Consider the following 23,800-nt stretch of genomic DNA (forward strand, 5'->3'; position numbering starts at 1 on the left):
CGTGGAGGCCATGGAATTGGTCCGCCTCTACCAATCCATCGGTCACCGAATCTGTTGTTGAGAAGCGAACGAACACTTAGACTGAAATGTGCAGGAGCTCCATCGTGCATGAACCACATCTTTTGTCGTACTTGTAAAGGCACATGTTCTAGCAGCACAGGTAGAGTATCCCGTATGAAATCATGATAACGTGTTCCATTGAGCGTAGGTGGAAGAACATGGGGCCCAATCAAGGCATCACCAACAATGCCTACCCAAACGTTCACAGAAAATCTGTGTTGATGACGTGATTGCACAATTGCGTGAGGATTCTCGTCAGCCCACACATGTTGATTGTGAAGATTTTCAATTTGATCACGTTGGAATGAAGCCTCATCCGTAAAGAGAAAATTTGCAATGAAATGAGGATTGATACATTTTTGGATGAACCATTCGCAGAAGTGTACCCGTGGAGGCCAATCAGCTGCTGATAGTGCCTGCACACGCTGTACGTGGTACGGAAACAACTGGTTCTCCCGTAGCACTCTCCATACAGTGACGTGGTCAACGTTACCTTGTACAGCAGCAACTTCTCTGACGCTGACATTAGGGTTATCGTCAACTGCACGAAGAATTGCCTCGTCCATTGCAGGTGCCCTCGTCGTTCTAGGTCTTCCCCAGTCGCGAGTCATAGGCTGGAATGTTCCGTGCTCCCTAAGACGCCGATCAATTGCTTCGAATGTCTTCCTGTCGGGACACTTTCGTTCTGGAAATCTGTCTCGATACAAACGTACCGCGCCACGGCTATTGCCCCGTGCTAATCCATACATCAAATGGGCATCTGCCAACTCCGCATTTGTAAACATTGCACTGACTGCAAAACCACGTTGGTGATGAACACTAACCTGTTGATGCTACGTACTGATGTGCTTGATGCTAGTACTGTAGAGCAATGAGTCGCATGTCAACACAAGCACCGAAGTCAACAATACCTTCCTTCAATTGGGCCAACTGGCGATGAATCGAGGAAGTACAGTACATACTGACGAAACTAAAATGAGCTCTAACATGGAAATTAAGCGTTTCCGGACACATGTCCTCATAACATCTTTTCTTTATTTGTGTGTGAGGAATGTTTCCTGAAAGTTTGGCCGTACCTTTTTGTAACACCCTGTATAGAATACTGTTCGAAACAGCTATCGTGAGTTGTATCAACAGAGTAATATTGCGGATAAGATTGGACAACAAAAAAATGACAGCATGGAATCAACGATTAGATATAACATGCTTCTGCGACGTTTCAACGAGGAGAAATGTGAATGCTAATCAATGGGGCTGGACAGGCGTCCAAACACGAACTATATTCAAAATCAATATCAATTTTTTGGTTTAGCACCCTCAAAAAGGATGTATTTATCAGCATTATTCAAGTAAATAAACACACTTTGGTTTACTACTGCTTTCTATAACGAAGGTAATACCGAATAGGATATGCACTGACACAACTTTAGCTTTATGGAAGCTTGTAAAGAAAGTATATAATCGAAGACTACATCCAGATGTGCAGATCAGCAACGATAAAAAAGCACTGGCTGGATGCGAACAGATGTCTTTGTCAGTTCAAAAATTTAGTTTTGCAGGTAGTGTGCATATGTGGCAATCTCTGAGCAGGATTGCTAGTGCACAGGTCAAAACAACAAAGGAAATCGTCAGACGTATCCCGAAACAACCGAGGTGTTATTTTGTGTCTCAGGCAACTTTGAAAGTAAGTATTTAGTACTGCTACAGAAACTGAAAAAGTAATCACGCTTTTCACCTTGCAAAATCAGCTTGATACATACGCCCTTGCTCAAGTATTGGAGAGCTTGAATTCGTCGTTTAGTTCTAGTTTAAAGATGATTAAACTTCTCAGAAACGATGTTTACCAGAAACTGTGATGCAAAGAACCAGTGATGAAGTAGAAGCAGTCATGGAGTAAGGTCTTTTAGGCCACTGCGGTAAGTGCAGTTTAACGACTGTGAACTGGCTTTCAAAAAGTGGAAGTTATTCAGAGACGAGTTAAAAGGGGAGTTGTTCACAAGTAAACGCAGCCACAGAACGTTCATCCCTTTTGTTCACTGTCTATTGAAACAAGCAACTCAGTTCCAGGAAGCCTTAAAAATTCAAATAGGAGATCATCAATCCAAACTAACAGCAGTCATTTTTCTGTTCTGTTCTGTTCTGTATTCTTTTCGACGAGACTTCAAGCTCCTGTATTCTCTTTGACCAGACCTCAACAAAGACATTTCAGCAGATCAAATCTAACGATTACAGAACTTCCGATGCCATTTCAACAGTTTTCCACGGAGAAAATTTTCTGGGGAAATGCCTTTTACACAGAGAAGTGTAAAAGTTAGGACACGAAGTATAATTACGCAAACGTTCCTCTCAAATTGCGTAGCATAGCGCTCTGACATACTCAGAGGTTGTGGACGCACCGCAATATAAAAAGCGTTGTTAGTAAAGTGCAATAAAGCGGTTAGTGTTCTCAGTTAGGGTAGGGCCACAGCGACGCACCTGAGGCGACCTGGTTGGGTAGTCCAGGCAGCCGCGCTGACGGCATTGTCTACGCCTCCATGCTGACAACCTGCAACACACAAGTAGCATTGAAATTGCACACATGAACCTAGGAACTTTGGCTTTAATCGTCTCGTCATTGATTAAAATCGGATGTTTCTTCTTGTGTTTCAGGATAACTCCAGTGAGTAACTTGTACGTTAGAGAGACGAGGCTAATACGTTTATAGTTTTCTGATCTTACCTGTCTCCTTCCTTATTAGTACAATAACACTGTCTCAGCATTTGATAGAACGTCCCCACAGAGCTAATCCTCAAGATGGTTGCTTTATGGGTACTAGCAACTGCACGGCGTGAATGTCTGGATCGGCCATTGAAATAACTGAGTATTATCACGGTTGGTTCCGTTGATCCCAACTCGAAAATATTTACATTATCTCGTCTCAGATTTTAGCAGAGTCTCTTTCTGCAGCCAAGGTGCGATAATACTGATATAAAATGATAAATGCAGAAAATAACAATAGTCATGCGAATTCAGTAAACGATATCTCAGAAGATAGCACTGCACTATATCTCATCTCCGAAAGTTGTGTACCGGTACCTATTTTATTTTAGCTCTTTCTTTTAGCAAAAGTTTGTCAGAACATACTATCCTCCACAATAACACAGCAACTGAATGCAGCACGAATAACTCATATTTTAACATACTTTTGTAGTTATTTAATGAATATTTTAATATTTTGCCAAGAGTTTTATTTATATATGATTAGAACTGATATTAAAAACCGAGGTGATTTAATAGCGGTCAGTTGCGCGGGTTAGCTGGACACACTATTCGAAAGTGTACCCAAGACGCTTCTAACAAGCAGACTTGATTGTTTATGCAATATTTAACGTATTTTGATGTCATTTAACATAACAGCATTTGCGCAAGAATAGTAGATTATTTATTTATGAACAAACTTTTATTTAAATTTAGTGTAAAAGTCCAAGTGTGTCAGGAAGGTTACAACATTTATTTATTTAATTATTGTTATAATATATTAGTTTAGGATGGAATGTGGTCAAACTGAGTCAAAGTCATGTCTGTAGATGTATATTTTGTGATTACCTTCAGCCAGTGGGCAAGTAGGCAGTGGCGGAACACTGCTGGAGCCAGGTGGAAACAATTTTTGAGCGGTGTGCTCAAGGGATCGAATCTGGACACTTTCACGTTAGTACTGGGAGAAGGCAGACATGCCCGACGAGACGGAACGTGTAAGATTCGTTGGTGCGGGTGACTGAATGCGAGCGGTGAATGGCCGCTACAATACTTTAACTTTTTAAAGGACTCCAACTTTCGTAAGGTCTGAATGTGCTCCAGTGAAGAACTTTATTTCTACCGCTTGCATTATGGAATTAAGAATAGACAGAATACGAATCTCTAAACATTATCTCTCGTGTGTTACTGTATAAATCGTCGAGCTGAGCTCTGAATTATTTTGAGCTGACGAATATTTCGTGTATTGTGGACTTAGTTTTTTGTACGTCTCGAATGGCTATTTAATTTGGGGATTTTGCTGATATTCTCCTAACGCTTTCAAAGCAGCTTTATTGTATTCTATAAGATTCTATTTCTGTCTGTGTTATGACCGGTTATCGTTTGACCACATTCCGTTCATTCGAAATTTACGTTCTTGAACAAACATTATTCAACAGAATTCTCTCATGTCGTCTACATCAATTACACACACTAGAAAAGGACAATTTTTATTAATTATTCATTTATCTTTTATTTAATATTTCTATTTATTTTATTGATCCGAAATTATACCCAATGCATAGACTATTTGGCTACAGTCTCACAGCTACAGACGTGACAGACGTGTGCTGCTCGACCCTGGGACATTATCGAATTATTGTTTTTAAACAGAGATGTGCATAGCCCAATTATCTAAGGTGCGAGCAACATCAGGTAAAGCTGCAGCTGGTTGGCTCGCATGGAATGCTGGTTATAGAAGTTACTACTCAGTGGAATATGCACGAAGTAACGTCCTAGTTGGAGTTTTCACTTACAGGACATAAATCTAATCCTGTCAGAGCTGCCACTGCAATTCTAAGACTTTACAACATTGTGTCATCCGGGTTACAAATCTATTGCATGACAGGCAGTTTGCATGGGGACTCCGAGCATAAGATACTGCAGCAGCTGTATGTGGAGAATCGGTAACACTATTTACGTGTGGGATATATCAAAAGCCGTGAGTATTTCCTAACAGAAGTAGTCCAGTTTGTCTTTTAAACTGAATGTGGTAGTGTTGGTAGTGACGATATTAGTGGGGCAGATAAACTGAAATCAGAGAAGAACTATAATGTGGCTGATTCAGTGGCATCGTTAAGGGCAATCCTGACAAACTTGAAATTTAGAAAGGGGCTCATTGAAAACGCTGCTAGGTACTAAAGTTGAGAAAGTAGAGGCTACTGCAGAAAGTGTAAAATAGGCAAGTGTAGAGCGTGTCAAAGACTGGGTCGGAAAAATTAAATCGAATATTGAAGGTGTGTGGTTGAAAATTAGAGGCCATAAGGACTGCTGTGGTAAATTTTCTGGGGAGGATGGCCTGATTAATACGAGATTCGATTTAGTGAAAAAAATTTTTGGGAGCAGGTCGGAAACGATACAGGACGAGCTGGGCAGCGATGTCATTAATTGCGTGCAGGGACAAAATGCACTTGAAGTGGCCAATAAAGCTATCTACAAATTGTCTGGTAGAGTGTTGGAACTTGAGAAGAGGTAATTAAAAAAAGGCAACGTTTCGAATCAGGAAAGAATAATGAAACTTTCCAGTGGAAACAGCAGATTAACGATGTATGGGGTAGAGTTAAATTTTCTAACAGCAAATCAGGATACTATTGCATTAGGTATTCCATAGGTTAATTTAGGAATGACAAAGTGTTCTGCAGATGATAGAAAACAATACCCACTTGATTTCATTGCTGCATTTACAGATGTTTCCTGAGAGGAATGTCGGAAGCGGCTACAATTAATTTTGTGAAGCTGCATACTGAGGACAACGCACAGTCATGGACAAATTTAATGAAGTTTTGAGAGTTGTTCCCTGAATAAATTATGGAGTGAAGCGAAACAAACACGACTTCAGAATGAGTTCCTAAATGGACCAAGTTTGAAATAAGGAAGTGGATTGATGTGCAATGTTTGGGTCCATGAACTGACTAAGTTGATGCACGTAAGTCGTGTGCTGGGAATGTTAATGGAAATCAATACTCTCAATAGACGCTTATCGGATTACTTTCTGTAGCGTCTTGTCCACAGTACGACAAATTCCATTGATGAGTTCTTTGATTTTATTGAAAAATTAGAACAGGCGTTGAAATTCAAGCCACATAATGGAAACAGCGGACAGGGAAATGGGTATTTGAGTGTGAACCACAATAATAATCAAAATAACCATCGTGATCATAACCAAAATAATTGTCATCGTAATGCTAATAACGATTTTCAGAGGGGAAGCCGAAAAGGGAATTTCCGCAATGGAGATCAGAATTGCTAGCGAAAGTCTGAGGGGCAAGCACCTCACGAAATGCAACACCAGTATAAGAGGTCGGAAAACTACTGATTGCCGCATCTCGGGCCACAGGGAGCAAAATAAACCAGCACTGCAAAAGGACACATGGTTTCAAAAATTCAGTGGTTGTCGAAAATTCGGAAAAGTAGACATGTTGGAAATGAAGGTAATAAAATTTAACAGTAAAACGGGGAGTAAGTATAAGCAGCACAACCATCAAGAGGATGTAAGAAACATAAAATGTTAGAGAAATTTGAAAACAACCATAGGGGGCTGAAAAATTTATTTTCTGAAAGGGAAAAGTGAATGATGGAATGAATGCATGTTTGATGGAAAATTTTGTGATCAGAAGAGGGTCTGAGGTGGATCTGAATTTGGGTTAAGTGGAATGTATGATGAATTCTGATGACGTTCTGGTCAGTAGCAACAATTACAGTAATATGGAAGAAAGGAGTGTAGATAAATTTGTCGGCAGAAGGAGATGAATCTACCTGTGAAAATGACGTAACTGTAGTCCCGTCAGCTAGAGATGCATTTTGTGATGTATCTACGGAAATATTTGATGATATTTGTGAATGCGGTTTAGCAGTAGTCTCGTCAGTTGGCGATGAATTTCATTATGTATCGGCGGAAGTGGATGAGATATTGTTAAAGGGAGGTAAAGGTGTTTTAAGTGCTGAAGTTGCGAAGGTTGAAGTGACTGATTTAGATATCTTGGATGAAGGAATTTTTGCATTTATTTCTATTGACTGAAGTGAACCGATGGCTCTCGATGAAATCATGAATTCTGAGTGGCTGTTAATGGCTTAATTTGAAAATAACGGGTTAGGTGGTATGTTAAGGCATACGAGACATCTGAGAGGAGAGAAAATATAACAGAAGCAGAGGTAGATCCGAATTTGGTAGAATTTGAGTGTACTGTGAATGCTGATGTAGTTGGAGTTATTGATTTTTATTTCTATAACTCACCGAAGTATGTGAAAGAATTTTTAAGTAATGAAGCTTATGGGATATCGTCGGATGTTAGAGGAGTTAATTGTGATAAAGTTTGTAGTGTTTGACGGAAATAAGTGAGGTTTTGTGTAAGGGAGATGCAGTTGTAAGTTGTATGATTAATTGTGAGGAGCTTGCAGTTACTGATATCGTTACTTCGGGAGAAGGGAACAGTATATTCGATGCTAAAGAGGACGGAGAAACACGGGTTTTGAGTGTGATTTTAATCCTACAGGATTTAGAGGCATTTCGGGAGAATATGGAAATGAGTAATGGGGAAACTATTGATTTACAAGATGATAATACTGAATGGCACATTAAAGAAGAAAGTGACTGCTCAATTAATGACTGGAGATGGAATGGAAAAATATTCATTACTACCTCAGTGGTGGGCACAGGAGAAATTTTAAAGTAACAAGAGGTCTTGAAGGGAGGAAAGATGAAATCAGGGCCAATAATGAGTGCAATGAATTGTTTGGGGGTGATAATGAGATTGTGGGTTGGTCTGATGATTTAATCTGTACCATAAATATGGAGAAAAAAAGCAAGAGACGTTGAAAATAATCTTTTGAGGTTGCAGTGTTTAGAGAAGGATAAAACTGAAAATGTGTAGCCTATAAGTACTATGATCGATGTTGATGAAGAAAGTAAGTTTGAGTTGCTCATATTTAAAAGTTGTGTTCAAGTGATAGTCGCAAAACTTTGATGTAAACGTACAAGTCCTTTTGTGAACGAGGAAACAGGCCTCGAATTTTATCAGCTCAAAAAAACGCAAAAAGTGAGATTCAAAAGATACATTGGTGATATAAATGTTGTATGAGTAAACGGTGGCAGTGTTGCACCTTGCAAAAGAAGAACGTGGCATGTGTATTAATATAAGCATGTATGTAAGTGTAATTTCCTTCGGAGGTTTTAAAAAATGTGGGGTTATTTTTACTTTGTATCAGGGATAATTTGTGAATTTAAACTAAATGAAGTAAATTCTGCAGGCACAACTTCAAACAAGGAGAGCTAACAATGTATGCAGAAATCATGGTGCGCGGAGGTTGTCAGAACATAAATGATTTCATCATTTACGAAAGAGAGAAACGTAATTTCTATTGCACTTAAGATTTGGGTGAAAATTTCAAAGGTTTATTTAAATGTGATATTCCTAATATTATTGGTATATTTCTAATGTGATGTAGCGGATCTGCTATAGTGGTAGGTATCATGGCAGCAAGCGTGCTGTACGTCCACGGGCCGAGTGCATCCCTGCCTTGTTGATGGGTCACTGACCTGGCTTAAGACGGTTGTGGGCACGTGGATTACGGAGGAAGTGCCGGACATGCGAAGAACGAACTGAACTGTAATCTTGTGGTCATTTCGTGAACAACTGGACCTTGGGGATCGTATTACAGCAGGTGTATAAAGTGGAAATATATTGTCATAAAGTTTGCTACTTATTCTTAATGACGATTTCTAACACCATACAGTGGATGCTAATTTAAAATGATTCACAAATATCAGAAAGGGATTAATATAGTTATATATAATCATAGATCGGAGTTTTTCTCCTGTCTTATAATGTATTACATCAATTGAGCCTGTAATACTGACGATTAATTGAAATATTAAAATTAATAAACATTCTTTTTGTGAAACAGTAATAACTGAAGTCGTTAAAGTATCCAAAGGGCCATAATCTTTCTGTGGCTGCAAAACCTACATGGGAATAAAACTTCATAACATGACCTTCAACTGACAGCTTAAATAATCGAAATTAGCGAGGAGCCACAACGTCTCATTTCCGTTTGATTGTTCAAAGTATGCTTGAGAACACGTTTTACGGATTCCATGCTTTGAATTTCTCCAATACATTTAACATGATCCTCTTGCTCTCATTAAACAGAATTCTCAGCTTATTTTCTGAACTTGTTAAATATATCCAGTCTTTTTGTAAATGCGCCGATATGGCTGACTCAGACTTGGTCAGTGGTTGCCTCATTTAAAGAGTCGTTTATGAGAACATGCTTAGCACAGCAAGAAGGTTCAATTTTAAGTTTGTAAATCTTGGTAAATCGTTGGTTAGAATAACATGAATATCCATTCCTACAGAGCACTTTCTGATAGTATACGTTATGACATAACCTGGGAGGTACATGCTGTTTCACACACCAAAACAAAGACAATCACACTATTGTTCTGACACGAAATTTAGTGAATTCTTTTTACTACGTCATGTATTTTGTTTATTATATTGTGTAAGTACGTCCACTTTGATGCTACTTAATGAGGGTAATAGCAAGCAAATTAGCCACATTAAGTGAAGGTGTGTAACGTTACACATACTTAGGCGTGCAATTCGGCCGCCTCGAACTGGTATGAGGTGAATGAATTTGTTGTGCGGCCGAACGCTGGCTGATGGCCCCAGGGCGTGGCTGATCCAGGACAAGCGACTGTTGCTTGTCAGCACAGGTACGAAGACGGGCAGTGCTTGTCCAGAAACCGGTGAAATCCAGAACGTTGAAATTGCACTGTGGTTGCTCTCTTAAGGGGCTCCGGAACGCCCTATACTTCCAATGTTAAAATAACGCTTATAAATTACATCTTTCCTCACAAAGTATTTGAGGTAGGAAGTTGAACTTTTTACAGATTATTTATTGGAATATGGGCTACAACTTAACACAGGGATTTTACAAAATTTTAGTTCAGTTATTAAAGATGATTTTTCCCAATTGTAATGAAAATTCACAACATTTTTTTGCAATTTTTTATTTATATATTCAAAAATAAACAGTTTTTTGGAAAAAGGCTGTGTTAAATTATGCAGAAGGTACTGTGTAACATTTACTGAAAGTTTGAAACAAATATGTTTGGAAGATCCTTAGAAAACATGTAATTAGTATGAGAAAATAAAAGTTTTGGGAATCGAGCGACAAAGATTGGATTAACTTTTTAGTGCATTCCAGGTCCATAGGATGGATTATCTTCATCCTCTGCAAACTCCTCCTCCAGCTTCCTCCTGTTCCTCCTCCTGTTTACTCTTGCTTGTATTTCTAGACTCTTTACAGCCCTGTCTGCAGCCCGAAGGCGTTCCTTGTCTAAAGCAAGCATCGCTCGTACCATGTTAGAACCTATCTTCATTCCCATATTTCTAAATACCTTGCACCTTACAATGTTGCCATCATTGAAAGTCGCAACAGCATCATACACACCAAAGTGAAGTGTTTCTATTCCAACAAATACAGTCTTGGGGATTCTCGACCATATAACACTATTTACACTTTCATTGGGGTTTTGAGTTTTTCCGTGAATACACTTTTTCAACAGTTCAGGTGCTGCTAAGTCTCTGAAAATAGGTTTTATACTTTATCTCACATCACTAAAATGTACCTGATGAACACGGACGTTAATAATAACACCATTTGACAGCAGTTTAACAGCGCCACACAGGGTCACGCCCATGTAGAACACATTTCAAAAAAAATTTAAAAATAGTTGTAGTCTTCGGAATCGAATAAATTATATATCTATTAAAAGATAATAGTCTGAAGATTCAGAAAACGCAAAAAAGTAAAAATTGAACTTTTCATGATTTTGAGCCCCTTAACCGAAGAAAAGACGATGCACCAGAAATGTCGAAGTGTAAGACAGTCAGAAATACGGCTACTTACAGCTCTTACAAATTCTATAATAAATCACAGTTAAATAATAGAGCAAGCTGTGTCACGATAGTTGACCATCCCATGGTCCACCGTTCGAAAAATACTGCGAACAATTGTGAAATGTTAAGTCTAGTGCAGTTGCAGTCTTTCGAGAATGCAGATGGTCGTCACATTGAGCAAAGTTTGTAGCATGGAACGTAACGTGATTCGCAATTAGCAAATGTTACCCTCTCATGTGGACATTAAAATGTGTTTCTCTCAATGCTTTATTCGTTATTTCTCTTCTTCATGTCGTTACAATTGTTTCAATGTCCTTAGATCACTCGTTTTTCATGCGGGCCCTCTGATTCATTGAAAGTTTGATTATAACCACGCTGTATGTATCTATTTTTACCAATTTAGTTATTGCCTTTATAATACTTGCAACGACTGTGGCTTAAGACATTATTTACTCTGCCCCTTCGTACATTATAGACAACGGATATTTACTTCCACAAGAAGAATAAAACTATTTCATATATAGGTTCCATTTATTATGTAGTGAAGAGGCTGATTACTACTAGCGTTCACCATTCGCCCTTAGAATACTTGTTCTGCTTTGAGGAGTTTACTGATTCAATCATTAGGTTACAGTTTTTCTACTCTTTTTTATTGTCCTAGTAATATTGTAATGTAAACAATAATGAATATGTAATGCTCGTTGTACATTTCATGACTACTGTACTACTCGTGCTTTCAACATTGTTATTTTATGGAATTGCATGGACGTTCTTTAATTTTTAATTTTTTAATTTTTTTAATTTTTGGTTTATTTTTCTGTCGTTCAAATGATATGTAATCAGATTTCATTGACATTTGTATTCCTGTCGTAGTGTTCTTATGTCATTATTAGCTACCACCTGACTGCCCTCAGACAGTCCACTCATACATCACACGCCATTGTACAGCTTCAGAAATAAAAATTTGCATGATCTTCTTGGTATATAGTACTGATTACATTTGACCGTATCTACACCAGCATATTGATCTGTTTTTTACTTATATTATGTACGATCTATTATTTTCGAAACTCTTTGAACGCTTTGGTGACTAATAGCTCTGACATAATTACACACCAGCGCCACCTACTTGAAACACGCACACACAACTTTTTACAGCTTTCGCTTGAGCTAGTACTTTTCTTAATTTTATTACACATTTGATCCCTGAATATTTGTTAATCAGCAATGTAAGATGCTCAAAAAATATAAATTACTATTGTAATGCCAAAACATTATACATCATAATTGCCATGCGATTAGTGCCATCTGGCGGACTTGTTTGGTTAAGGCGTAAGTGAGCACGTTCTTCCAGTTTGCACCTACATCGATAAGAAATTTTGTGTCATATATTCGGTATGTGTTAATTTTTATTCGCTTGTACTGGTGTATATACTATTACTTGATGTCATCACCTGTTTCTCAGATAAACCCATTTTACTGTAGATCTTTTGAAAATGGCGTAATGACAAAACACGTAAGGTAACGAAGCTAGTAAAAACTGTGGTCAGTACAAAAATATTATTACAGTACAACTAAATGACAGTGACATCTCACAAAGCATTTTAGTAACATATCGTGGTTACTAGCACTGGGACAGGACTGACTTCCGAGCGGGTCCCTCACGTGTTCTACAGGGCACAGGTCTGGGGATCTTGATGGCCACACAGCTAATTTATACAGACAAATACCATTTGTCAATGAGCACTGTCCTGTTGGCAAACGGCACCACGGTATTTCGAGTGAGAGCTAACACATGAGGACGTAGGATGACAATGACATACCGCTGTTCCATCAGAGCTCCGTCAGTCACTACCAACCGTGACTTGAAGTCATACCCGATGGCGACTCACACCTCGACGCAAGGAGTAACGTCACTATGCCTTTCCAGAACACTGACAGGACGGAACTTTCCGCTGGTCACCTTGATATTCCCCAACGATGGTCATCGGAAGTAGAGCAGAAAACGATTCATCGCTGAATACAATAAGACGTCATTCGTCAGCCTTACATGCTTCCCCGTCAAGGCATCACTCAAGACCATCCTTTCACGTTGTGCTGTTAACAACAGCTTACACATGGGACAGTAATTCCTTAGTCGAAATGCAACTATTCGTCGATCAAAGGTGCTGGATGACAAAATTTTTCGGGAGTCCATTACTTCTTCTGTGATGGCAATGTGAAGGGGTTACGATGTGCTTAGTGCTCAATACGGTGAACATATTTTTCTCAGACATGCTCGTCGGAACCTTGACGACGAGAATGTCTACCCTCAAGTTCTCATGCAGTCCAACATCGGCCCACTGTCCCAGGGCCGCACAAATATTGGACGATTAAACCGCCCAGCCAAATGCACATCCGCAATGAAGGTCACTTTAAACTCTTTTAGGTGCTGATAACGCTGTCTCACAAGAGTATAAGACATCTCCGTTTCCTTCACACTTTTCACTCAACGTATGACACTTTTTACGTCCCATACACATCCTATCAGGCTTGGTAACAACACTAAATATTTACATACACGCCAATGGTGTGTACTTTTACTCTGTTATACTGACATTCGACCATGTCTTCGGAGTGCTTGACTATTTTTGTTCATTCTGCGTAGCTTAGCTGCTGAAAAGATTAAGAATTCGTTAAGAAAATCGTGTGGCTGATCCCACAATATTCATCAAAATATTTCTGGAGGAACTTAATAAATTTCACTAGAGATGGGTGTACCGACAAACTAATTCGACTTTTAGAGTTAGTACTGGTATCAACAAAACTGTTTTGGCTGCCTTCTTCATACTTAGCACATCGCCATTCTCGTTTTCCGAAACGTTATCCTGCCAGTGAAAAGAAGCAACTTTTTATTATGCTAGTCAAGAGCACTTGTTTGCCATTCAAAAGTAAGGAATACGCTTAAAAGAACTCTAGTTGCATCTCTTTGGATAAAAATATTTCGAGCACTGACCATAAAAAATGATCACTTCTTCAAGTAAACACAGTTGCAGAAACTTTAGTTTGATACCTTACACAGTTCTCGAAATAATTGTTGTTAACGGGGTGTATTACATACTGTACAATTTTCATTAATATCTGAAACCCGGTAAGCAGGGCTGATATTTTCCATTGAAATTGCCCGTCAGTTGTGTAGAACACACACAATTCCCTTTACTGAAGTAGGAAGGAAGTAAATTGATACCAGTGTCAAAGTACAATTTGATGACCGCAACGGATGACCCGGAGGAAGAACACACCCAGTTTAAGCCCAGTTAGAGATAGAAAGACGTGTCTCAGAAATGACCCTTGCTGCAGCATGGAGAGATAAGCAAAGGCTGGCTTTTTCTGGCTACTGTCTACCAAAGCTGATCCCGGAGTGAACACGTGTTTCTTGCTTACAGCTTGTTGTTCTGCTAACAGAACTTCATTAAATGCAATGAACAGCAACTAAACCGTTATGCATAGCTTTCGCGCCATATGGAACCCCATACAACCAGACCTTAGAAGATTATCGTGGAAAATTCTCTTTAAAACTCTCCTCTATAAAGATATTTAGCAAAGATGTGAGATGGGATACTACTTGTGTTGATGTTGGCAGGAAATCTAATGTGAAAATAGAAGGAAAATCTATGTAAGGATAGTCTTTCCGTGGTTACGTGTTGGATTTTTTTACCATTGTAGCCTTGGTGATATTTACATTCAGGTATTTTAACATGAAAACCGAGTTAAACGTGGGCTTACCACCTTTCATGATGTTTTTTTAATTAAAGACAATTGTAACGCAAATTCTCCGGCTGTTGCTCTCGTGGTCACTATTCTATTTGCGTTGGGAGCAAATCCACGAAACTCCTCCTGGAATCTGGTGCATGTCGTTAGAGGTAGTATGTATGCAACAAGGGACAGAATCACCATTTTAAACAGTCGCGAGGGAGAAAGGAGCAGGTGACGTGCTTTCAGTGGAGACGCATGGTTGTGCAGCTTTAAAAATTACGTCTCGGGTTGTCTGAAAGCGTCGCCACAGATTTTAGGCGCTGAAAAAGACTTCAGTTCTTTTCTCCGTACCGCAGTCTACGGTGTCCCATATTCTGTGGCATATAGTAATTTTCTGCTGACAAAAAATGGTATTAAATATTCATCGGTTTCTATGGAGCTTTCATAGATGTCTGACTCAACCTTTCAGACGATGGGACTTAATCCAAGCACGTGTCACCGATATGTATTGTCCCTGCATGATTCAGTAGTTATCACAGGTATTTTTGGATATCAACTCTCGGAGGTTATATATGGTGTAATAGTACTGTACTTTCAGTTGATAAGTAACTGCTCCTTAGCTTCACGATGTAGCGGGAGACCACTTGTGGTAATATTGTTACTAAGATATGATACATTCAGGAATGTAGTTTTACGCACTCTCGTGAAACATTGCCTGTCACATGACTTTTGCCTCTATGATCTGAGTCTTTTTCCGAGAACTGACATGCTGAAAGAGAAAACTTCTGCTTTACTGTCGTGATTTGTTATTCACTTTGCATTCAATGACTACTCGTATTCTAGAAGGCATGCCTGTTGCTCAGGTAACTTACGAGGTACTGAAGGACGACGATTCCCATCCTGCATTCAGCCTTTCATATCCAGGCGTATCTGGAAGACGGTGATCGATAATGTAAAATTTTCACCGGCGTAAAATTATTAATCACCAATGGAATGAAGCATTTCGATCGGGAAAGCAATTGAGGAGCTATTATTGGAGCCTTGCTATCGATTCTGAATTTGTAGCCAGATGTACTATTTAATCACCAGGAACAATTATCTAATGTCAGCGACAGGAGAACACTTAAAACGTAAATTTCTCTTCAAAGATGGCGCTTCCTCACTTTCTGACATCGTACCATTACCAAATACATAAGTTTGAGTGTGTATGGAAATCACTTACTTACGAAGTGTGATTTCATGTCGTATCTCTCACCAGTCAGCTTTATAACTAGTGGGAGCCAGTGAGAGTTTGAAACCGTGATTATTTTTCTGTCGTACTTTGTTTTCTGTGGGACGTATGAATTTGAATTAAATGTTCAACAAGAAATAAGGAAAGGAAGGAATATTACAGTTAAACGTTCTTAAGCTGCAATGTAATTGGAGACGGATCACAATATAGGATAAGCCAAATACGGAGAATAAATATGGTCACTTTCTTTTCAAGGGAATCATCCCGGCCTTTGCATTCAACGAGTCAGGAAAATGCGGATTACAGGAAGTCTGACTTACTGTGCCGTCATGCTCGGTTTAACAATAAAAGCTGTAGTCAGATCACTCAAAGTTTTCAACTTTGATTATTTTATTATTTTACTAGCGACTCAGCTCGTCTTCGAATGTGTAGCGTTAAGTATCTACGGCCGTAAGACTTGACTGGCGTAGAGTATTTTGTTTGGTGGCCATGAATAAAATTATTCACGGAACAACGTTGAGTAATTGAATATCATCACTTTCATATAACTTTAAGCGATGTAAGAAGCGCACAACAGGAAAGAGCCTTGGAGGCATGAACGTTGTGCGTTCCATGTAGAATTGGCGTTTGGAATGACATATTCGTATTATAAGAATGATGGGAGAACGTCGTGATGTAATTAATATGTTTACAACAAGTGTAAATATTGTACACGAATCACGAGTGTGTGTGTATGAGTGATTCAATGTGGGTCAGAGGCTGGCTGAGGAAGCAATAATAACAGAAAAATTAAAAAAAAATGCGCGTGATTTACATGTTTATGTCGTGTTACAGCTCACTGCTTGCGAAGTTAAGTACACACTGATGTATTGTTGAGACTCACTGTCGCAGTTATTTTTCGTGGACACTTTATGGTAGAGCTCTTCGCCATGTTACGAAAAGAATTTTGTCCACATTTAGGTTCGATTCAAGGACAGCAGACAGCTGAAAGCTGAAAGCTGAGTCAACTCCAGTGCTGATTTACGATTGTACTGGATGTAAACGACGTAAAGTTTTTGAAGTAGTTTTTTGGAAAACATTTTACTTGCAGCATAAAAAATAAAACCCCACAAATTCTGAACCCCATGTTTTTTCTCTATACAGTTGTCGCCAGAATAAATAGAATGTTAGGAATTGAATGCTCCATGTTAGAGCAAGGTAAAGGCGAATATTAGCAATAAATAATTTGAATGAATGTGGGAGAGTGAATGTAGTAGGGAGTAATGTGCATATTGATGCAGATCGAAATTCTGTAGTTTCACATGTAAGAAATATTTCTTGTAACTGTGATGCTGATTTTGGCGTTTAGGTTGCTGTTGATTTTGTTTGCGCTAACAATGAAGTGGATGGCAATGAAGTTATTAATGGTGGTGTTGGTAGTTATTCAGATAAAGATGTAGCTGATTCTTTTGAAAATGTGGAAGAACTTGATGGGGCTGAAGTCTTTCTGGCAGTGAGACCAGATGGAACAGCTGAGAAAAAGTATACAACACTGTGGAACCAAGGGTGTTAATATCAAACATGGGTACGTCACTGGAAACTGTTACACAATGTCAAGTAGGTATCGGAAATAGGAGATAACAAGTTTGTTTACATGGCCATCATCCACAGCAAGCAGAGATATATTCGTTTTGTAAATAAAAAGCGCCTTTCCTTGTTGTAATATATTTTATTTCTTTCCAGCGATTTCGTCTTTCACTTTAAAAGATCTTCAGTCGAATAGTTCTTTTCGCTTTTAGTTGGCATCTGCGTTTCTTCTCATCTGGTCACAGGCTGGAGGTCACACTATAAGTTCACTTATGAAACATAAGCACGTTTTTCTTCACAATTTAAATATAGTGCCATCTCCAGCATGTGACCAGACCAGAGGAAAGGCTAGTGTCAATTCTCGTTATAAATTTCACTGTGATTAATATTCATTCTGGGTGTGCAAAAGGTGTGCTGATTAATGGGATGTGAGAGTAAAATATGAGGTTTGTTGGTGAAGACTCGTGAGATATAGGGGGTGTTACTTGGGTAGATCACGTAAATGAAAAATCTGATGCTTCCATGTAGAATAGGTAACATTGACAGTTATACTTCCATAGTTATGGTTATACACTCCTGGAAATGGAAAAAAGAACACATTGACACCGGTGTGTCAGACCCACCATACTTGCTCCGGACACGGCGAGAGGGCTGTACAAGCAATGATCACACGCACGGCACAGCGGACACACCATGAACTGCGGTGTTGGCCGTCGAATGGCGCTAGCTGCGCAGCATTTGTGCACCGCCGCCGTCAGTGTCAGCCAGTTTGCCGTGGCATACGGAGCTCCATCGCAGCATGCCGCGACAGCGTGGACGTGAACCGTATGTGCAGTTGACGGACTTTGAGCGAGGGCGTATAGTGGGCATGCGGGAGGCCGGGTGGACGTACCGCCGAATTGCTCAACACGTGGCGCGTGAGGTCTCCACAGTACATCGATGTTGTCACCAGTGGTCGGCGGAAGGTGCACGTGCCCGTCGACCTGGGACCGGACCGCAGCGACGCACGGATGCACGCCAAGACCGTAGGATCCTACGCAGTGCCGTAGGGGACCGCACCGCCACTTCCCAGCAAATTATGGACACTGTTGCTCCTGGGGTATCGGCGAGGACCATTCGCAACCGTCTCCATGAAGCTGGGCTACGGTCCCGCACACCGTTAGGCCGTCTTCCGCTCACGCCCCAACATCGTGCAGCCCGCCTCCAGTGGTGTCGCGACAGGCGTGAATGGAGGGACGAATGGAGACGTGTCGTCTTCAGCGATGAGAGTCGCTTCTGCCTTGGTGCCAATGATGGTCGTATGCGTGTTTGGCGCCGTGCAGGTGAGCGCCACAATCAGGACTGCATACGACCGAGGCACACAGGGCCAACACCCGGCATCATGGTGTGGGGAGCGATCTCCTACACTGGCCGTACACCACTGGTGATCGTCGAGGGGACACTGAATAGTGCACGGTACATCCAAACCGTCATCGAACCCATCGTTCTACCATTCCTAGACCGGCAAAGGAACTTGCTGTTCCAACAGGACAATGCACGTCCGCATGTATCCCGTGCCACCCAACGTGCTCTAGAAGGTGTAAGTCAACTACCCTGGCCAGCAAGATATCCGGATCTGTCCCCCATTGAGCATGTTTGGGACTGGATGAAGCGTCGTCTCACGCGGTCTGCACGTCCAGCACGAACGCTGGTCCAACTGAGGCGCCAGGTGGAAATGGCATGGCAAGCCGTTCCACAGGACTACATCCAGCATCTCTACGATCGTCTCCATGGGAGAATAGCAGCCTGCATTGCTGCGAAAGGTGGATATACACTGTACTAGTGCCGACATTGTGCATGCTCTGTTGCCTGTGTCTATGTGCCTGTGGTTCTGTCAGTGTGATCATGTGATGTATCTGACCCCAGGAATGTGTCAATAAAGTTTCCCCTTCCTGGGACAATGAATTCACGGTGTTCTTATTTCAATTTCCAGGAGTGTATTAATGACTGTAATATGTTTATTTGTAAGTTCTCATATAAATTACAATATTGCTTTATTCTTCTCGAATATAAACTGGATAAATTAGATATATCACGAACTGCGGCATTCTAGAGACCAAATCCTGAAATAACGCATTCAACTTAGCATCCAGTTTAATAAATTCAGTTTTTGGAATGTCTACGTAGTTTACTGTTTTTGTTACAGCAATTCATTTACACTTGGCAGCTCGTTGTCAGTGGCATGTTAGAGTGAATGTGATCGATCAGTTTCATGGGTGAAAGTAGTAGACTAGACGCTGATTAGGACTGGCTTGTATGTCCAACAAACTGAGGCGTTCATGAGTCATGTAACTGTAGGTCACAGGGGACATTCAGTCATGGTACACTGCATCCAACACTGAAGAACAATTAAATGAGTGTAGTAAAAGTGATGTTTCGTAGGAATGTCTGTTTCTGCAAAGAGGGCTTTATAATTTGAGTTTATGCTTCTCAGAATAATTTTTTAGTCTTTGTTTGAAACAGAATTTTTCCACTAAAATTTGTGTAAGATGGAGTATTTATTACTGTCATCGTTGTTTTGAAGACTAATCTACAAGAAAATATCATGAATCTGATATTCCATGGGACGTGTGTATGTGTGTGTGTAATTAAAAGCCAGTTTCGTTGACAAGAGTTTCTGAATGTTAGATAGCATGCTTTTATTATTATTATTCTTTCTTTTCTCTGACGTTATGTCTGATCAAAAATGGAAAGTGACGCGGAACATGATCAAGCGTGACTTCCTTTTAACTGTACGGTGTATGTTACATTGCATTCAGGAACTTTCGGGTAATTGAACATGTATCAATAATTATAGATTTCTGTAGTTGTATGTATAAGTTTGGATGTAGCTGTATTGCGTTGATGAACTGGTGGATATTGTATGGTATGACTCCTGTAGTTGATAGTATAATTGGTATAACGTCAACGTTATCCTGATGCCACATGTCTTTGACTGCCTCAGCCAGTTGGATGTATTTTTCAATTTTTTCTCCTGTTTTATTTTGTATGTTTGTTGTATTTGGTATGGATATTTCGATTAGTTGTGTTAATTTCTTCTTTTTATTGGTGAGTATGATGTCAGGTTTGCTATGTGGTGGTGTTTTATCTGTTATAATGGTTCTGTTCCAGTATAATTTGTATTCATCACTTTCCAGTACATTTTCTGGTGCATACTTGTATGTGGGAACGTGTTGTTTTATAAGTTTATGTTGTAAGGCAAGCTGTTGATGTATTATTTTTGATACATTGTCATGTCTTCTGGGGTATTCTGTATTTGCTAGTATTTTACATCCGCTTGTGATGTGCTCTACTGTTTCTATTTGTTGTCTGCAAAGTCTGCATTTATCTGTTGTGGTATTGGGATCTTTAATAATATGCTTGCTGTAATATCTGGTGTTTATTGTTTGATCCTGTATTGCAATCATGAATCCATCCGTCTAACTGTATATATTGACTTTTCTTAGCCATGTGTTGGATGCGTCTTGATCGATGTGTGGCTGTGTTAAATGATACGGGTGCTTGCCATGTAGTGTTTTCTTTTTTACCAATTTACTTTCTTCGTATCTGTTGATGTTATGTGATCTAAAGGGTTGTAGAAGTGCTTATGAAATTGCAGTGGTGTAGCCGATGTATTTATATGAGTGATTGCATTGTGTATTTTACTAGTTTCTGCTCGTTCTAGAAAGAATTTTCTTAAATTGTCTACCTGTCCATAATGTAGGTTTTTTATGTCGATAAATCCCCTTCCTCCTTCCTTTCTGCTTAATGTGAATCTTTCTGTTGCTGAATGTATGTGATGTATTCTATATTTGTGGCATTGTGATCGTGTAAGTGTATTGAGTGCTTCTAGGTCTGTGTTACTCCATTTCACTACTCCAAATGAGTAGGTCAATATTGGTATAGCATAAGTATTTATAGCTTTTGTCTTGTTTCCTGCTGTCAATTCTGTTTTCAGTATTTTTGTTAGTCTTTGTCTATATTTTTTTAGTTCTTCTATAATATTTGTATTATGTATTCCTATTTTTTGTCTGTATCCTAGATATTTATAGGCATCTGTTTTTTCCATCGCTTCTATGCAGTCGCTGTGGTTATCCAATATGTAATCTTCTTGTTTAGTGTGTTTTCCCTTGACTATGCTATCTTTCTTACATTTATCTGTTCCAAAAGCCATATTTATATCTTTTCTGAATTCGTCTGATATCTTTAGTAATTGGTTGAGTTGTCGATTTGTTGCTGCCAGTAGTTTTAGATCATCCATGTATAGCAAATGTGTGATTTTGTGTGGGTATGTTCCAGTAATATTGTATCCATAATTTGTATTATTAAGCATGTTGGATAGTGGGTTCAGAGCAAGGCAGAACCAGAAAGGACCTAATGAGTCTCCTTGGTATATTCCACGCTTAATCCGTATTGGCTGTGATGTGATATTATTTGAACTTGTTTGGATATTAAGTGTGGTTTTCCAATTTTTCATTACTATGTTTAGGAACTGTATCAATTTAGGATCTACTTTGTATATTTCCAACATTTGTAGTAACCATGAGTGGGGTACACTATCAAAAGCTTTTTGGTAATCAATTTATGCGTAGTGTAGCGACCTTTGTTTAGTTTTAGCTTGATATGTCACCTCTGCATCTATTATCAGTTGCTCTTTACATCCTCGTGCTACTATGCAACAGCCTTTTTGTTCTTCATTTATAATTTTGTTCTGTGTTGTATGTGTCATTAATTTCTGTTTAATGACTGAAGTTAATATTTTGTATATTGTTGGTAGGCATGTTATGGGGAGATATTTAGTTGGGTTTGCTGTGTCTGCTTGATCTTTAGGTTTCAGATAAGTTATTCCATGTGTAAGTGTATCAGGGAATGTGTATGGGTCTGCAATGTAACTGTTAAATAACTTAGTTAGATGTGAATGTGTTGAGGTGAACTACTTTAGCCAGAAATTTGCTATTTTGTCTTTTCCAGGGGCTTTCCAATTGTGAGTAGAATTAATTGCTTGGGTGACTTCATGTTGCAAAATTATCACTTCAGGCATTTGTGGTATCATCTTGTATGTGTCTGTTGCTGCTTGTATCCACCGTGCATGCCTGTTATGTTGTACCGGGTTTGACCATATGTTGCTCCAGAAGTGTTCCATGTCTGTTATGTTTGGTGGATTGTCTATTTTAATGTGTGTGTTATCTATTGTCTGGTAAAATTTCTTTTGGTTTGTGTTGAATATTTGGTTTTGTTTCCTTCTATTTTCACTTTTTTTGTATCTTCTAAGTCGTTTGGCCAGTGCTTGTAATTTCTGCTTCTTTTCATCTAATTGCTCTATCGCTTGTTTTTGTGAGATTTTAACTAACCTTTTTCGGTTTTTTTCTGACATTTCATTTCTTATAAATTGTGTTAGCTGTCCGATGTCTTTTCTCAGTTTTTCTATTCTGATCTGTAGCCTGTGTTGCCATGCTGGTTTTGTGGGTTTCTTCTGTGTGTTGGTTGGTTCTGATCTCTGCCTAGTGTGTATATTTAGTGTAGTGAGTGCGCCTATATAAACCAGTAGTTGTAACTCTTCCATAGTTGTATTTTCATTTATTTTGTTGTGTATGATTGTGTTGATAGTTGTTATTGTTGTTTCGACTTGCGGGTTATTTGGTGGTCTATGCAAGAATGGTCTAATGTCTGTATTTGTGTCTTTGTATTCTATATATGTCAGCCGAAATTTTTCTTCTATATCTAACATGTGTGTCACTTCGTGTTCTATTTGTGCTTGTTCTGGTGGCTGTCTTAAGATTTCGTTTTCCTCTGATTGTTTAATTGATGCGTATTGTACTTTGTTTGTTTGCTCTGGAATGTTTGAGTCCATCACTGTATTTTCTTCTTCTTCTGATTGCACATTATTTTGTTCCAGTATTTGTTGTACTTGTTGTTTGATGTTTTCTAATTCTGACTGCGGTATTCTGTTATTTTTGATTATTACACGGATCTGATCAGCTAGTCATTGTTCTGTTAAAAATTTTAATTCTGGGTATCTGGTAGTAAATGTTGTGTATACTTGTGATCTGTATCCAGTTGTGTTGGTTCCTAAGTTTGTTTCTTGGTAATAACAGAACATGAGGTGTCGGTTAACTTCATCTGACCATCTCATCCTCTGTCTGTTTTCCTTCTAGAGTGGTTGGAGGAAGCATATCCTGCAAAACACCTCTATTTGGATTTAAATCATTTTCCGTATGGCTAGCAGTGTCGTTACCATTGTGGAGGGGCATAGGGTTCAAGCGTCGTCCCCGACCATGACAGCGCTTGTCCGAGGCTTCGGTAGTTCTGTCCTGAACCAACTAATCACACTAAAAGGGGGGTTAGCCCTGTTAGTGGTTTGTACTTTTCGTCGCCTTTTACGACTGGCAGAACATACCGGAGGTCTATTCTTTTCCCAGGCCTCCACGGGTTTTATTATTATTAACACTAGTATTAATAATGGTATTATAAGTTTCAGTTTCTTCTCTGTGAACATTACTGAAAATTTTATTTT

At 39.2% G+C, this 23,800-nt stretch overlaps 1 protein-coding gene across 7 annotated transcripts in view; it reads right to left on the reverse strand.

Annotated features, from left to right (window-relative positions):
- The window catches only part of LOC126249755 (serine/threonine-protein kinase NIM1), a 518,432-nt gene that overhangs the window by 230,154 nt on the left and 264,478 nt on the right, over nt 1–23,800 (reverse strand). For 6 of the 7 annotated variants that reach the window (XM_049951438.1, XM_049951443.1, XM_049951442.1 and 3 more), the window contains one exon: nt 2,536–2,605. The exons of the other annotated variant lie outside the window; for it this stretch is intronic. In XM_049951438.1, coding sequence (XP_049807395.1) covers nt 2,536–2,605 — 70 coding nt within the window. The remainder of the gene's footprint in view (nt 1–2,535; nt 2,606–23,800) is intronic. 7 annotated transcript variants of the gene reach the window in all.

This window comes from Schistocerca nitens, chromosome 3, assembly GCF_023898315.1.
Source record: "Schistocerca nitens isolate TAMUIC-IGC-003100 chromosome 3, iqSchNite1.1, whole genome shotgun sequence".
NCBI lineage: Eukaryota > Metazoa > Arthropoda > Insecta > Orthoptera > Acrididae > Schistocerca > Schistocerca nitens.